The sequence below is a fragment of the Mirounga angustirostris genome, unplaced genomic scaffold (assembly GCF_029215605.1).
Source record: "Mirounga angustirostris isolate CCGP_5_RB_7025 unplaced genomic scaffold, mMirAng1.0.hap1 SCAF_8, whole genome shotgun sequence".
Taxonomy (NCBI): domain Eukaryota; kingdom Metazoa; phylum Chordata; class Mammalia; order Carnivora; family Phocidae; genus Mirounga; species Mirounga angustirostris.
In genome coordinates, this window is record NW_026991716.1 from 10,751,450 (window position 1) to 10,767,680 (window position 16,231).

At 43.1% G+C, this 16,231-nt stretch overlaps 1 protein-coding gene across 2 annotated transcripts in view; it reads right to left on the reverse strand.

Moving 5' to 3' along the window:
* The window catches only part of CAP2 (cyclase associated actin cytoskeleton regulatory protein 2), a 138,513-nt gene that overhangs the window by 23,221 nt on the left and 99,061 nt on the right, over positions 1-16,231 (reverse strand). For both annotated transcript variants that reach the window (XM_064597138.1, XM_045866328.3), the window contains one exon: positions 14,364-14,469. In XM_064597138.1, the coding sequence (XP_064453208.1) occupies positions 14,364-14,469 (106 nt within the window). The remainder of the gene's footprint in view (positions 1-14,363; positions 14,470-16,231) is intronic.

Below are 16,231 nucleotides of genomic sequence, written 5' to 3' on the forward strand. Positions count from 1 at the left end.
ATTCCGGGGTCCTGGGATCAGCCCCGCATCGGGCTCCCTGCCAGGCGGGAGTCTGCTTCTCCTTCTCCCTCTGCCCCTCCCCCTACTCATGTTTTCTCTCTCTCAAATAAATAAATAAAATCTTTAAAAATAAATAAGTAAATTAAATAATCAGTTTGTTTGGAAATTTTCAACTTTTACACTTTAAATTCTAAGATTTTTCAAACCCAACAATAAGGGTAGCAGATGATTTGGTCTCAATAGAACCTAACTCTTTAAAAGAGATAGATTGAAAGTGAATTACGATGAGTAGGCTCATGTGTCAGTCCATTCAGCAAACCTTTACCAAGTGCCTCCTTGCAAGGAACTGGGTATACGGTGAAGAAGTCAGCATGCATCCTGTTTGTGCATGCTGCACAGATAAGTGATCACAGACGCAGCTTGCTATGTGCCATTTGTAACAGGAACTGGGGTGTGGAAGGCACAAAGGAGGACATGACCAGCTCTCTTCAGGACAGTGGGGTTAGGGGAGCCAGAAAAGGGCTTTTGTGGTCCACCCCTGGGCTGCACCATCCAAAGGGTATGGAGGACAGGGTCCTATAAAGAGAGACACGGAGGGAGAAATGTACATGCAGATAACATTAAGGTGGATAACATCTACCTTTAAGAATAGGTCAGCCAACCTATATCTTGGCCTGTGTTTTTACCAGTTCTTAAGAAAGCAGAGACCAGGGGCGCCTGGGTGGCTCAGTCGTTAAGCGTCTGCCTTCGGCTCAGGTCGTGATCCCAGGGTCCTGGGATCGAGCCCCGCCTCGGACTCCCTGCTCCTCGGGAAGCCTGCTTCTCCCTCTCCCACTCCCCCTGCTTGTGTTCCCTCTCTCACTGTCAAATAAAGAAATAAAATCTTAAACAAACAAACAAAAAAAGCAGAGACCAAGAAAATAAAAATATCATGCAACAGACTCTTGGAACCAGTGGGTTGTGTCCCATACAACACAGTTTTTTTACAACGTTTCCTCTATGAAACTAGCTTAGTGATAATAATAATTTGAGCCACCTGTCTGGCCAAATATTTGTGAAGATCACAGATAAAGCTACAAAATGAAACATCTGCCATGCAGTGGTACTATTTATACGCCCCCCCGCCCAGCCATCCTTCCCTTATGGCCACCACCCCAGCTCCCCTTCACACACACACACAGATAGAGTGTGGCAGCTGCCTTCTGATTCTTGGTCAGATTCTTTCTCTAGCTGCCCACCTGGGAGCCAACCTGGCCCATCCATCTCCTGGCTTACAGTTAATGACCTCTGGGTAACAGTGACAATGTCCACGTACCTAATTACACACTTCAGAGGCAGTTTAAAAATTGCAAAGCCATTTTATTTTTTTTTAAAGATTTATTTTTAATTTTTTATTTATTTGAGAGACAGAGTGAGAGTGAGAGCACAAGACGGGGTAGGGTCAGAGGGAGGAGCAGACTCGCTGCTGAGCAGGGAGCCCGATGTGGGACTTGATCCCGGGACTCCAGGATCGTGACCTGAGCCGAAGGCAGTCGCTTAACCAACTGAGCCACCCAGATGCCCCTGCAAAGCCATTTTAATTGCAAATACGCTTACATTAACATGGTACAGCTGTAGGAATTCACAGTTGTTTTACAACTGAAATTTTTGGTCAAATGCTGTTTCATTTACCCAATATGGCACCTAAAATTTGAAGGCGATGGGGTGCCTGGGTGGCTCAGTCAGTTAAGCGTCTGACTTCTGCTCAGGTCATGATGTCGGGGTTCTGGGATCGAGCCCCGTGTTGGGCTCCCTGCTCAGGGCAGAGTCTGTTTCTCCCTCTGCCCCCCCTCCCCACCGCTTGAGCCCTTGCGCTCTCTCTCTCTCTAAAATAAATAAATAAAATCTTCAAAAATAAAAAAATATGAGGCTGGTAAGCCACTCATATACTACAATAGGAGGGAGGGGTTAAATGAAGGAACTACCAGTTTCAGAACTAAAGACTTTCTATACACATGACCAACTGTTCTCGTTGCAAAAAAATACTTCACAAATTCATGATTTAGGGTTTGTTTATATTTTAGAATCAAAACTAATTTATTTCTATTTTTTGCAATATGTACTTTGATCAAGAACTTAGTGAAATTGATACATTTCCAAATTGGTCAATTTCTATAAGTGCTTGTGAATTTTACTTTCATATTTATATCACGCTTTTATTGGCAGACAACTATAATCAAGAAAAAAGATTGCACATAAACTAACAGATGATCATCCTGTACAACATAAGTAGAAGCCAAAGGGATTTATGACTTTCGCCTCTATTTTCTTATTTTTATCACTTCCTATAATTTTGAGACTTCTTCTGCCAATGAAAACAAAGTTTCTGGGGGCCCTTCCAGGAAAACAGTTAAAAATACTGCAATGAAGTGCTGTATAATATTTTAAGCATATGTTTATTAATAAGTTTTAAAAAGTCAATTTAGGGACTATTTCCTATGTCATCTTTGGTAACAGAACACTACTTGATTTTTAGGTCTGAAATACAAAGATGGTCCCACGATTATGAAGGAAATGTGGGGCCCGTTTTGATCACTTTTCTCCAGAGGCAAGATTCCAAACACCCTCATCTCAAGAAGCACAAGAAGAAGGGTCATGAAAATACACCTCATGGTTTCGTCAGTGACTTCTGATGGTTTCCATCTTGCCCATCCTTCCAACCTCACGTGATCTCTCGTCATTCCTTTTTGACCTGGAGGGATGTGAGTTATGGCAGTAGATGAAGAAGAAATAGAACAACAAAGTCCCTTCAGAGAAGGAATAACAGCCTTAAGTTGGAACACAGCCTGGGAATAACATGCACAGTCTGTATTAGTTTGTGGAAACCGGTAACTTACAGTTTTTATGCCTGTTGTTCTCCTAACTTATATGTCCGGATGTGGCCCTTCAAAAAACCTAGGTGACAATATCTGTTTTACACGTGCCAAGTAGAAATGCTTGGTGAAAGCAGACCAAGCCTTCAGAGCAGCAGAATCTAGAAGAATCTATTGAGCACAATCTAATTTGTTCAAGTGATCCAGCTATTTTGCATAAATTGTCTTGGTAAGTAGCCTTGATTATTAGTTTGCCCTTGCTTTGCTACTGCTATCTGGAACAAATCTGGGATTTCCAGATTGTCTTTTCTTCTTGTTTGCCAGCACTGGCAGCTTGAAAATATAATTTCTCATAAAAAAAAGGGAAGATAAATTTTCCATGGGAAAATTTTCCAGAGTTAAAGATAGCAGAGTATACCCATCAAAGAGACAAACTATAGATAGCCAATAGTCAGAGGAAGCCCAAGAGTGACATGTGGCTTGAATTATCTGGCCCACCACTTCATTTGGCCAGAAAATCCTAGGTCTGAACTATCACCGAATTAAAGGGCTTGCTTTTCTTTCAGATGTTAGGGTCTTGACGAGATGATTGTATTTCTTTTTTTTATTTATGATTTATTTATTTATTTGAGAGAGAGAATGAGAGACAGAGAGCATGAGAGGGAGGAAGGTCAGAGGGAGAAGCAGACTCCCTGCCGAGCAGGGAGCCCGATGCGGGACTCGATCCCGGGACTCCAGGATCATGACCTGAGCTGAAGGCAGTCGCCCAACCAACTGAGCCACCCAGGCGCCCAAATGATTGTATTTCTTAAATTATCCATACTCCGTAAAAGACAGAGGTGTGGGGTGGGCGGTGAGGGAAATAAGAGCTGTTACAAAGATGATTTACATTTGGCTCTATGTTATGTAATTTACTTAAGAAAGAGTTTAAAAAAAAAAAAAAAGAAGTAGAAGAATCATCAGCATCTCCTGAGCTTTATAGTTCAAACACACGAAGAGTAACTTTTGTCTCAACTGCAGGCTCCAGAATTCACAGGGAAGTTTAAATGGTGCTCAGTCTGGGAAAGGGTCTGTGGGGTGCTCAGCCTACAACAAGAAGGCAACCCAGACCAGCAGATTGTGGTCTGGGCGGGGCCCCGTGCTACATTTGCTACATTCCTTGCAGGGTTTGTCTTACCTGCAGAACACAGCCTGCACCTTCCTTCCTTCCCTTCTTAAGAAACCCTTCTGGCTTCATCTAATATTAGCGTGCATTTACTGAATTTATACCAGCTGGGAATTAGTGGCGAGCAGGTGGCCAGGGACAGGTGCAGGGGAGGCGTTTGAGACCAATATTCTGCTGCCTGTAATAAAATGCATTGTCCATTTCTGTTACCACCCTCGGAGAGAACAAGTAAAGAGATATTATTTATGCGGCTCTTGAACAAGGAACACAAGTCTGTAGCTAATGGAATAACATGCTGGGAATTTCATCGCGAAGAACTATGATTACAAATTAATGTGTTCAATGTAGCAAATGCCATTGGGCATGGTGTTTAAGGTCCCGTACCAGTCCTGGCTGCAGATGCCAGGCAGAACGGGGGAAAGAGCCCTGCTTTCATGAGCTCCTAGCCCCGGAAGAGAGAGAAGACACTTCTGTGTTCGTAGACAGCGGGCTCCTGGCTCTTGGCCTTTGTGTCTTTGCTCAGGCTGTGCCTTTGTTTGGAAGACTTCGCCAGTTTACAATCTGGAAAACCCTTGTCTATCCTTCAAGGCTCAACTCAAATGTCTCTTCTTTTTTGTAGGTTTTCTCTCCCAAGCGCAGATTTCCTGTTTCTCTATTGCAAGGACCCGTTAGTACCCCCCTTATTAGAATTACTTCATGTTATACTGTAGTTATCTGTCTGTGCATTCAGATTTGGTCATGAGTCTGAGCACCGAAGAGCCACTCATTCTTCATCTTCATGTCCCCGGTAATGTGGCCCAGTGCCTGAAACATGGTAGGTGCTTCATGAATATTTACTGAAGTGAGTAAGTAACTGCTTTATAAGGTAGGAAGTGCTAAGCATCATAAAAGAAGCACAAATTTTAAGGGGCGCTATGGACGTTCTGTGGGGGGAAGGGGAGCTTGCAGTTTGGGGCAGGGCATGGAAACAAGCAGAGGAGACGGGAGAGGTTCTTGGGGAGGAGGCCATTTGAAATAGGCTCTGAAGGCTGGATGGACTGGATGTGGCACAAGGAAGCAAGAGGAAGGGGGTTCCAGAAGCAGGGCACATGAGCGTTGTCATTACAACAGATAATTGCAACGTAAGTGTTAGCATCATGCAAGAACTTACAGATCCATGTGAGTAATGTCTTTCTAGGCATCATTACCTTCCTTTTTCTTTTTTTTAAGATTTTATTTATTTATTTTAGAAATAGCAAGTGAGCGAGCGAGCGAGCTGGGGGGAGGAGCAGAGGGGGAGGGAATGAGAATCTGAAGCAGATTCCAGCTCAGCGAGGAGCCAGACCTGGGGCTTGATCCCCTCACTGCAAGATCATGACCTGAGCCAAAACCCAAGAGTCGGATGCTTAACCCACTGAGTCACTCAAGCGCCCCTCTTGACATTACCTTCTGATGTGACACATTTGTTTAATCAAACTACCACGTTCCAAAACTATCTTTTAAGATTGCCTTCAGATCTATTTACAAAAACATACAAACCAAGTAATCACTCATGCCTCTATACTCCATTCCTTTTGATTGGAAATAGTATTAACTTGAATTAATCCCTCTCCAAAGAAGGTCTCAATGGCTTTTGGCCATTTGAAAAGATAAAATTCACTTTTAAAGAAGGAGGATTTGCTACCATTTAATACCCTAAAAAGGATGGGCCGAAGGTAGGCTTTAGCTGCCCTTGACCTTTCTCGCTGGGGGCGGGAAAGATAGGGAGATGGACAAAGCCACTCAACTATGGCAACGATTAATGGGGTGCCTGGTCTCCGGAAGCAGGGAAAACCCGCGGGGAATGATGAGGGCTGAGCTTAGACCCAGAGGCGTGGCTCCTCGGTGATGAGTGAGAACCCAAGGGTGCCCAGCGTGGCTCAGCTCTGGGCTCGACTGATAGTTGAGCTCACTCAATGTCTCCTCCTGTTCAGGCACCCCTGGCTCTGTTCTGGGGAGCACCTCTGCCTGCACGCTTAAACCACCACCTTCTGATTCTCCTAAGAGGAGCTGGAGGAGAGGGTAGGGAACAGGACACTGCCAGTTACACAGCTGTCTTCAACGTTACACACAAAATAATTTTTTTTTTAAGATTTTATTTATTTATTTGAGAGAGAGAGTGCACATGAGAGGGGGAAGGGTCAGAGGGAGCTCCCTCCCTGCCGAGCAGGGAGCCTGATGCGGGACTCGATCCTGAGACCCCAGGATCATGACCTGAACCGAAGGCAGTCGATTAACCAACAGAGCCACCCAGGCGCCCAGGAAGAGAAAAATTTTAAAACTCTAAAAAATTTATATGTTTTTATCAACCACCAATAAAACTCACATATTTACGAGATAATAAACATAGCTTTAAATATAAAATGCTTACTTAGAGTGTCGTAGTGCAGCTAACTCTAAGCTACTGTGTATGAAATTGTAGGTATTTATTTACTTATTTTATTTTTTTATTTAAGTAGGCTCCACACCCAGTGTGGAGACCAATATGGGGCTTGAACTCATGACCCTGACATCAAGACCTGAGCTGAGATCAAGAGTTGGACGCTTAACTGACTGAGCCCCCCAGGCGCCCTTGTAGATACTTATTTTTGACCTACACTTACTCTACCGAAGATATAGCTCAAGTACAAATAAAATCCTCAAATAATCCCCAAGCTTCCAAAGGCGGAAATTGAAGCTATAAGCAATAACTCATCAAATCATATAACTGGTCTATAAATGATCAAGAGATCATTACACAAGGTCAATCATACTCCTTTCTTCTATAAAACTGCATCTACCTCCAACCCTCCAGAAGCTGCTCTCTAGAGATCACTAATTCACTGCAGCATTCTTTACAATAGCCAAGATATGGAAGCAACATGAACGTCCACAGGTAGGTGAATGGATGAGGAAGGTGTGGTACACACACACACACACACACACAAAGGAATATTACTGAGCCATAAAAAAAAAAAATAAGAGCTTACCTTTTGTGACAATATGGATGGACCTAGACGGTATTAAACTAAGTGAAATAAGTCAGACAGAGAAAGACAAAAGCCATATGATTTCACTTACATGTGGAATCCAAAAAACAAAACAAATGAACAAACCAAACAGCAGAAACAGACTCATAAATGCAAAGCACAAAAAATAAATCAAATCAAATCAATAAATAAATGCAGAGAACAAACTGATGGGTGCGGGCAGGAGATGAGCAGAACAAGTGAAGGGGACTAGGAGGTACAGGCTTCCAGTTATAAAACAAGTAAGTCTTGGGAATGAAAAGCACAGCGTAGGGAATGTGGTCAATAATGTAACTCTGTGTGGTGGCAGATGGTCGCTGGACATGGTGGTGATCACATCGTAATGTACGTAAACGCTGAATCATCACTGTGTTGTACACCCGAAACCAACAAAGCACTGTGTGTCAATACCCTTCAATAAAATAACAAAATAAAGGCCACCAATAAGGAGCATGATGGCAGCTTTTCCCAGTCCTTACTCTTCCCACGTTGTCACAGCGGAGAATGGCAGCTACCCATCCTTCTTTGAGTTTGGAGACCCTGGACTCTCTGGTTTTCTCCTCCTCCTTTCTTCTTTGTCTCCTTGACTGATTGACTCCATTCCCCAGACAATGCTGCTCCCCAGGGTTTTTTCCTCCATCATGTCCTCTTTTTTTTTCAGTCTCTGCATCCATTTAACTATGGTCCCTAGGCCATGCCTGGTAGGTAGCCGGTCCACGGCTATTAAGTAAATGAATTACTAAATAAATGAAAGAGTAAACATTAAACATCTCCCCTGAGTCTCCCTCAAGTTGGACTCCTTGGATCCAGCTCGAATATACTAGAGCAGTTTTTCAAACCTTAACATGCACGTAAGTCACCTGGGGAAATCTTGTTAAAATGCAGGTTCTGATTCAGGAGGTCTGGGGCTGGGGCCTGGATTCTGCATTTCAAACAGGGTCCCAGATCGCTGCTGGTCCAGGAAGCACAGTGCACTGCAGGATTGCATGCTCCCCCCATGTTCTCTGCGAGCACAGAGCTTTGTGTTTACTTCTAGCATGATCACCATTGTATCAGGCTGTATTTGTTTGTCTGTCCTTCAGCAAGAATGTGTTTCAGCGGACAGGAACGGTGTCGAATGTGTCTTACGTCCATTTCTGCATGCTTGGCACCTTGCCCAGAACCTGGTGCATGGTAGGTGCTTTAGCCATGTTTGTTTGATTACTAGTTTCTTTCAGGCTGTTCAAAGCCAATTCCAAGCTTACTTCATTATCTGTGCATTTGGAACGACTTTGTTAGTCAATGATACTCTTCATGCGCTCTGAGCAGTCTGGATCTTCTCCATAGGAGAACAAAAGTAATTGGGTACCCAAAGCCCCAAAAGGGAGCTAAAACCCCAGGAGCAATTAAGTCGACTGAACACAGCTGTGGTCAGGTAGACGAGCGAGCCACTCTCCGTGGCCTGTAGCCCCGTGAAAGAGATCAAGGAGCTTTGTGATCCAGACAAGTGCCACACCATCTAAGGCTCTACTTGACTCACTCTGATCAATAAACCTAAGGCACAGGTTTGGGACAAGCTCTAAATGAAAACTCTGATATAAGAGATTGAGAAGAGTTTCCTCCTGTAAAAATCAGGAGGGAGCCAGAGAGGCCAGAAGACAGGAAAACTTACAAGACGTACATATTTAATGACACGGGACAGGGCCTACATTATTTATAAGTCAGAATGCCCTCTGGCTGAGTTTTAATTTGCTCACAGCAAACTGTTACAACTTGTGTTTTGTTAACGGACATTTGGCCCTTATGCCGAGGAAGAGGCTGAAGAGAAAGATCGGCCCCCAGAAAAGGGAGGGAGGGTATAAAATGTTTTGCTTTGAGAAAAATAAAACCCCACCTTGTCTATCACTGTAACACTCCCAACTGCTTGTGTTTTTCTGGAGGTTCGATGCCTGACAACTGGGGTACAGCATAGATGTGTTTTAAATGCACAATCCTAACAGAAGGAGTCACGTCCCCGTTACATGAGACTTCATGCACGGTCGTTTACGTGTACTTTTATCCCTGTCTACAACTCATTATACCCTAGCGGTTCCCAAAGCCAGAGGAACTCAGGAAGACATATGAAAAGACAGAAAGACGTCAACGTGTTTAATACCAGAAAGCTAAGAAGACAACCACATTTTATCCGATCCATGGAATCCTTTTCATGACCCTTTCCTGGCCAGAGCCACACGGAATGTAATAAAAGTCTGAATGTCGATCTGGCCAATTCATAGGAAAAAAAAAATCCGTTATTCTGGTAAACTTCAGTGTAAAGATGAGGCCTTGGCCGTTCAGCTCTTGTTATCTGATCTGCAGGAACTGCCAACAATATTACAGATCTGACCAACTGCAAGGGATGACAAATAACAGTGGCTCGCCTGGGCTCCTGCCAAAAGGCCGATTTATTCGACAAAGTGCGTTTGAAACGCAGCGCTGAGGAAACCATGTAAATTAATATTGTAAAAGGGTCGCCAATAATTAAACCGAAGACTGCAAGTTGGTTCTGGCGCAGAGTCCTCCTGGACCTCCGTCCTGGTGAAGGAAAGCTTGCAGAAACGAGAAGATTTTGTTTCCCACAGTAAGCGTAACAAGAAGCGCTCCAGAGATGACCCACAGCTGCTCCCCCTCTTGCCTACACACTTGCGCACAGACCCCCGCTCCAGTCGCGGGCCCCAAGAATCGCCAGCCTCCAAGTCGGACATTTCGCCCTGACAACTGAAGGGAACGACAGTTGCCTGGCACAGCTGTGGTCTTGGGGCGAATGTCAGGAGGTGCGAGCTGCAAATCCAGTCCCAACCGTGAACTCAGGGGGAGCGATCACTTCTGAGAGCAGTGGGCTCTGGCAAGCCCAGAGCCTCTCGCAGCCTGCTTGCTGGGCCCCCAAGCCCCAGAGGGCTCAAATCTCAACATCCGATTTGAAAATGGAGAAAACACAAGGGTTACTCAAAATACTTGAGTCACCATAAGCTTTTTGACTGTGTCCGTTAAAATGGAATGTTGCTTCAACCTTCTGAGTGTTGTGGTATCTTCGAACGCCAACACCGCATCTTGCTACATTCTCTTGGATCCTTATCATCTTATGGTTGCATGGTTGTGATCAGTGGGCAAAGTCATGAAGTTATTCCTATTTATTTTTTCTTCCCAAGGCCATCTGATCAGGGCATTCTAACAGTCCGTGCAAGAATGCTGTGATTCTGAACGATTATCGTTTATTTTGCTGCTAGATTGACAGATCGTAGTAAGTAAAATCAGTTTGATTTATGCTATGGAGTATGTTTTGGAATCTTTTAAATAGTTTTTAGCCCTTTAGATTTAAAATTAAAAACTATGTTTTTTTGTTTGTTTTGTTTTTTAAGATTTTATTTATTTATTTGTCAGAGAAAGAGAGAGAGAGAGCACAAGCAGGGGGAGGGGCAGAGGCAGAGGGAGAAGCAGGCTTCCCACCAAGCAGGGAGCCCGACGCGGGACTCGATCCCAGGACCCTGGAATCAGGACCTGAGCCGAAGGCAGACACTTAACTGACTGAGCCACCCAGGCATCCCACAATCTTTGGTTTTTATAATATACTTTGAAATATATATATATTTTACTCCAAACCTTAGAAGAAGAGGACCAAAATATTAGGGAATATATTTCTATACATACGTCTTAAAGCTTGTAAAAGATTTTGCACATAGGATGTTCTCTGAACCAACACTTCCTTACCATAATCCTTCCTCACTTTTTTTTTTTTTTAAGATTTTATTTATCTGACAGAGAGAGAGAGAGAGACACAGTGAGAGAAGGAACACAAGCAGGGGGAGTGGGAGAGGGAGAAGCAGGCTTCCCGCCGAGCAGGGAGCCCGATGCGGGGCTCGATCCCAGGACCCTGGGATCATGACCTGAGCCGAAGGCAGATGCTTAACGGCTGAGCCACCCAGGCGCCCCTCCCTTCCTCACTTTTAATATCTGGCCAAAACTTTACTATCAAAGAAGTGAAGTAGGTGCTCTGCTTTATAACAATTACCATTTTATTTATTTATTTATTTATGTATTATTTATTTTTGAGGGAGAGAAAGAAAGAGCACCCATGTGCATAAGGGGCAGAAGGAGAGGTAGAGAATCTTAAGCAGGCTTCAGACCTAGCGCAGAGCCCGACACGGGGCTCGATCTCATGACCCTGAGACCAGAACCTGAGCCAAAATCAAGAGTTGGATGCTTAGCTGACTGAGCCATCCAGGTGCCCCTACAATTACCACTTGAAATCGAATTCTCCCACAGCATAGCATGTGCTTAGTACATAATAGCTGCCATTATTATTACGGCAATCCACGATGCCCAATGCCTGCTCCAAGGATTATATTTTATATAAAATATATACACACTTGTATAAATACAGCATTTATGTTTTATAACAAGTTTTTAAAAATGTGCCATGTGTCGGGTCATGAAATCAGTTTAGTAAGTCTCAGCCAGAATTTTATAAAACATGAAATAAAATAGAAAAAATATTTGAATGCATTTTAAGTAGAGACAGAAGTGTTCTTTTTTTAATTTTTTTTTAAAAGATTTTATTTATTTATTTATTTGAGAGAGAGAATGAGAGAGAGAGAGAGAGAGCATGAGAGGGGGGAGGGTCAGAGGGAGAAGCAGACTCCCCGCCGGCAGGGAGCCCGATGCGGGACTCGATCCCGGGACTCCAGGATCATGACCTGAGCCGAAGGCAGTCACTTAACCAACTGAGCCACCCAGGCGCCCTGAGACAGAAGTGTTCTTGTAATACTTGTTTTAGTATTGTGAACAGGGTGTGTGTGGGGTATGTGTGTGTCTGTGTGAACTATATTTCTCATCATTAGTTGCTTTTTAAAGTTTGAAAGCCATTGTTACAAGGCTTATATTTCTAATGAAAATAATGAAAACATAAGTATTCACTCTAGAATAAAGGAAAACAACTATGTTTATTCTTCTATAATTAATATTTGATTCCTTTTTTTAGAGGGGGAGGGGCAGAAGGAGAGAGGGAGAATTTTAAGCAGGCTCCACATCCAGCATGGAGCTGAAACAAGGCTCCATCTCATGACCCTGAGATCATGACATGAGCCGAAATCAAGAGGCAGATGCTCAACCGAATGAGCCACCCAGGTGCCCCTAATATTTGATTCTTATCTTATATATTCAAAACACCATTACTCAGCTTTGTACATTGTGGTAAAAGGTATTGAAACCATTTAAAAGTAATTTTCTTTTCCATGGGTGTCGTTAGAAAATTAATGGACTAGCTTTTATCAACATGATTATTTCTCACAAAGGGGTTCTCTTTCCTTTTCCATTTATCTACCATGAATATAATAATAAGACATCCAAGGACTCTTGCTTGTTAGTTTACTACTCTCTAGTGATGACCTATTTCCGCGGCAAACACATGACAATTCCGCTTTATGACAAACTGATCTATAACAAGACAGCATCTCATTGGACGTGTATGAAAAATAATTCTAATCCATCCACCCAAACACCCACCCGCATCCTTATACACCTTTCCATATTAAAACACTTCAAGTGTTTATGACCTCTTCTAAAAAATCATAATATTGTAGGCAGAAGAAAAATAATCAACTTAGTTGTTGTACTTCACAACTGTGCATTTTTGCTTATGGAGAAAATAGGCAAAGTAGAAAATAAGAGGGAGTATTAGTCTATGGGGGTCAATATTAACGTTTGTACAAGGGTTGGTGAGCAAAGGCAGAAGTCCCACACTCCTTTGAAAAGTCACAAACTTGGCATTGGTATTAAGCTGACCTCACCGACGTTCTGGATGAGAGCTAGGGCCTGGCGCATGGCCACTGGGAGAATGAGAGTGCTATCCCTAAACGGAATTCACAAATTCGCCACTTCATTTTGTCAGTATTAACTCCAGTTGGACCATCCACTTTGACCATTTAAAGGTAACATTCATTTCTTTTTTTTTTATTTTAAATTAAATTAAAAAAAAATTTTTTTTAATTCTTTTTTTTTTTAAAGATTTTTATTTATTTATTTATTTGACAGAGAGAGAGACAGCGAGAGAGGGAACACAAGCAAGGGGAGTGGGAGAGGGAGAAGCAGGCTTCCCGCGGAGCGAGGAGCCCGATGCGGGGCTCAATCCCAGGACCCTGGGATCATGACCTGAGCCGAAATCAAGAGTGAGATGCTTAACTGACTGAGTCGCCCGGGGGCCCCTCCCTACCTCACAGTTCAAACCATTGATTGAGTGCTTGCTCTGTGCCAGGTACTGTGTTAGGGGCTGGAGACAGAGAGGAGTTTGCAGTTGAGTGGGAAAGCCTCCAAAACACACACACACAAATGACAATCGCATGAGCTGAGGGCTATGATTGAGCTATACTCAAGATACGAAGGAAGCACAGAGGAGAAACATCCATTCCAGGGAAGGTCATACGGCATGACATCTGTTTGGGACATTGCAGAAGGGGCTAAACCATCTGAGATCTGCAAACTTTGAAATGACAACAATCTGATTTGGTTTGACCTAAGCACGGCATGTGTTGAGGCCTCCACAAGTAGTTTGGCTGTGCTGGGAAGCCGTGAGAGGCGGGAAGAGAGCACAGACCAGGCTGAAGATGAGGGCAGGGCAAAGGTCACGGCCAACATTCAAAGGCTGGGATTTTATCCTATGACTAAGATACTATTCAGAGCACTAGGATTGCCCGACTATTCAAAAATATTATTGGAGAAATCTTGAATGCCAAAAGAGAAATTTCAAACATTTAAAAAGACATTTTTATTAGTAATTCTATCTCCTTAAAATTGTAACTATTTTCAAACCTTCCCTTTTCCTTTAATTTTTATCACAGTTTCTTAATATATATGCCCTCTTAGTGCTCAAAACCTTTTGCACTCAATCACACTGGCTGGTAAATCATTTCCCATGTAGACATCATATATGTTAGATTTTAAATAATTATTTACTTAAGTAATCTCTACACCCACCACAGGGCTTAAATTCATGACCCCAATATCAAGAGTCACAAGCTCTACCGACTAAGCCAGCCAGGTGCCCCTCATATATGTTACTTTTAACGGTTGAAGAATGTTTCGTTGGGTTCTTACCATGGACAACTTAACCATTTTCTTTCTGCATGTCCTATAGGCAATCTCCAGATTGCTCCATGACAAATGACACTTGCATGAACAGTTTCTACATACCTATTTTATCTTACGCTTTCCTTGAGGTAAATTCTAAAGTGTGAAATTTCTAAGCTACCAGGAATGAATATTTCCATGGCCTTTCTTTACCTGGGTGGCAGAGGGCTTGGTACTTACGGTTTTGTTCCAAGTAAGGCCTGTGGTGTGGTGTTCCTTGATGTATGCTTGCAACTCACTCCAAATGCTCAAATACGACTTCACCCAATCCACGTGGCGTAAATCGCTTTGTTATAAAAGAGGGTGGAAGAGAGTAGAGTTAGGATCTAAAATAAAATTTAAAAAAGATTGGTGGGAACATGGTAATCCAGTAACTAAGGCTCTGGATGACCCTGGACCAATTGTCTTTCCGTTTCAGTCACCGTGAACCAATTCTGAAAAGGACCCTGACAGGCTGGTGACCCAGGTCTCTCCTGAGAGGAGCCAAATGCCCTCCCTGCGCTTCAGGTGTGCGGCAGAGAGGACCACGGGGAGCGAACCCAGCAATTCGGGCCATGTGTCCTCACGTGATCTCTCATGGGGAGATGAACGTGGAGGGAGACCATTTCTTTCTGCACTACTTCTTTTTTTTTTTAAGATTTTTTTTTATTTATTTATTCATGAGAGACACAGAGAGAGAGGCAGAGGGAGAAGCAGGCTCCCAAGGAGCAGGGAGCCCGATGCGGGACTCGATCCCAGGACCCTGGGATCATGACCTGAGCCGAAGGCAGACGCTTAACCGACTGAGCCACCCAGGCGCCCTTTCTGCACTACTTCTGATGCAAAATGAAAAACAATGTGCTTTCAGAAAGGAGAATTGGTATTGGAAAAAAAAAGTCCTTTGGCTTGCTTTTTAATAATCTGATTGAATTCTCTGGCCAAGAGAGTCATGAAATGGGGAGAGGTTTAGAGTGGTAAGGAGGGTGCTGTTTCCAGATTTCCTACAAACAGGGGACACCCAGTCCCTAATGCAACACAGAGTTGTAGCACTGGGCACAAGTGCTCGCCCAAACGCCTGTTTCCCGAACACAGGATGACTGAACTCTATGAGGGCAGCTCAGCACTGTGGCTGTTTTTTTGTTTGGTTTTAATATAATAGCTTTTCTGAGATACAATTCACATCCCCTACAATTCACCCATTTAAAGCGTATAATCCAATAGATTAGGTCAACAGAGTCAGACAACCATCACCAGTCAATTTTGTAAGAGTACATCACCCCACAAAAGAAATCTCATATCCATTAGCAGTTCCCCCACATTTCCCCCAAACTTCCCCAGTCCTGGGCAATTGCTAAGCTACTTTCTGTCTCTATGGATCTGCCTATTCTAGAATTGCATACCAATGGAGTCATACAATATGTGTTTTTTTTGTATCTGACTTCTTTCACTTAGGCTGTTTTCAAGGTTCATCCACGTTGCTCTTGTATCAATACTTCATTTTCTTAATGTCTGAATAACACACCATTGTATGGATATACATTTTATCTATCTATTGCTATTGACGAACATTTGGATTGTTTCCACTTTTTGGCTATTGTAAATAAGGCTGCCACAAACATTTGTGTACAAGCTTTTGTGTGAACATGTTTCATTTCTTTTGGAAATATACCTGGGAGTAGAATTGTTGAGTGTGTCTGTTTATTGTAGTAAAAAATATTGGTACATATTTCTTAAACTGAGTGGTGAATACAGGGAGTATTTTTTGTGTTGTGATTGTATCTTCCATATATTTTATAAATATTCTTTCATATCTACTCAATGTTTATTAAAATGAAAAATAACCTAAAAGTGAAAGTTATGCAAATTTTGAATTGTAATATTGGTCAGTGACCTGGTCCTCAAGTTTCTCCAACTGAACAGCCTGGGCCAGCGAGTGAGATGCAGGAGCCCCTGCATTTGCTGGCTGATGAACACTTCTGCTTCTGCCACCCAAGAGCTCAGGGGGGGATCCACTCTTGAGTCCGGCTCAATACTCCTATATCCATCCTCTCTTGAGCCTGGTGCCCAGG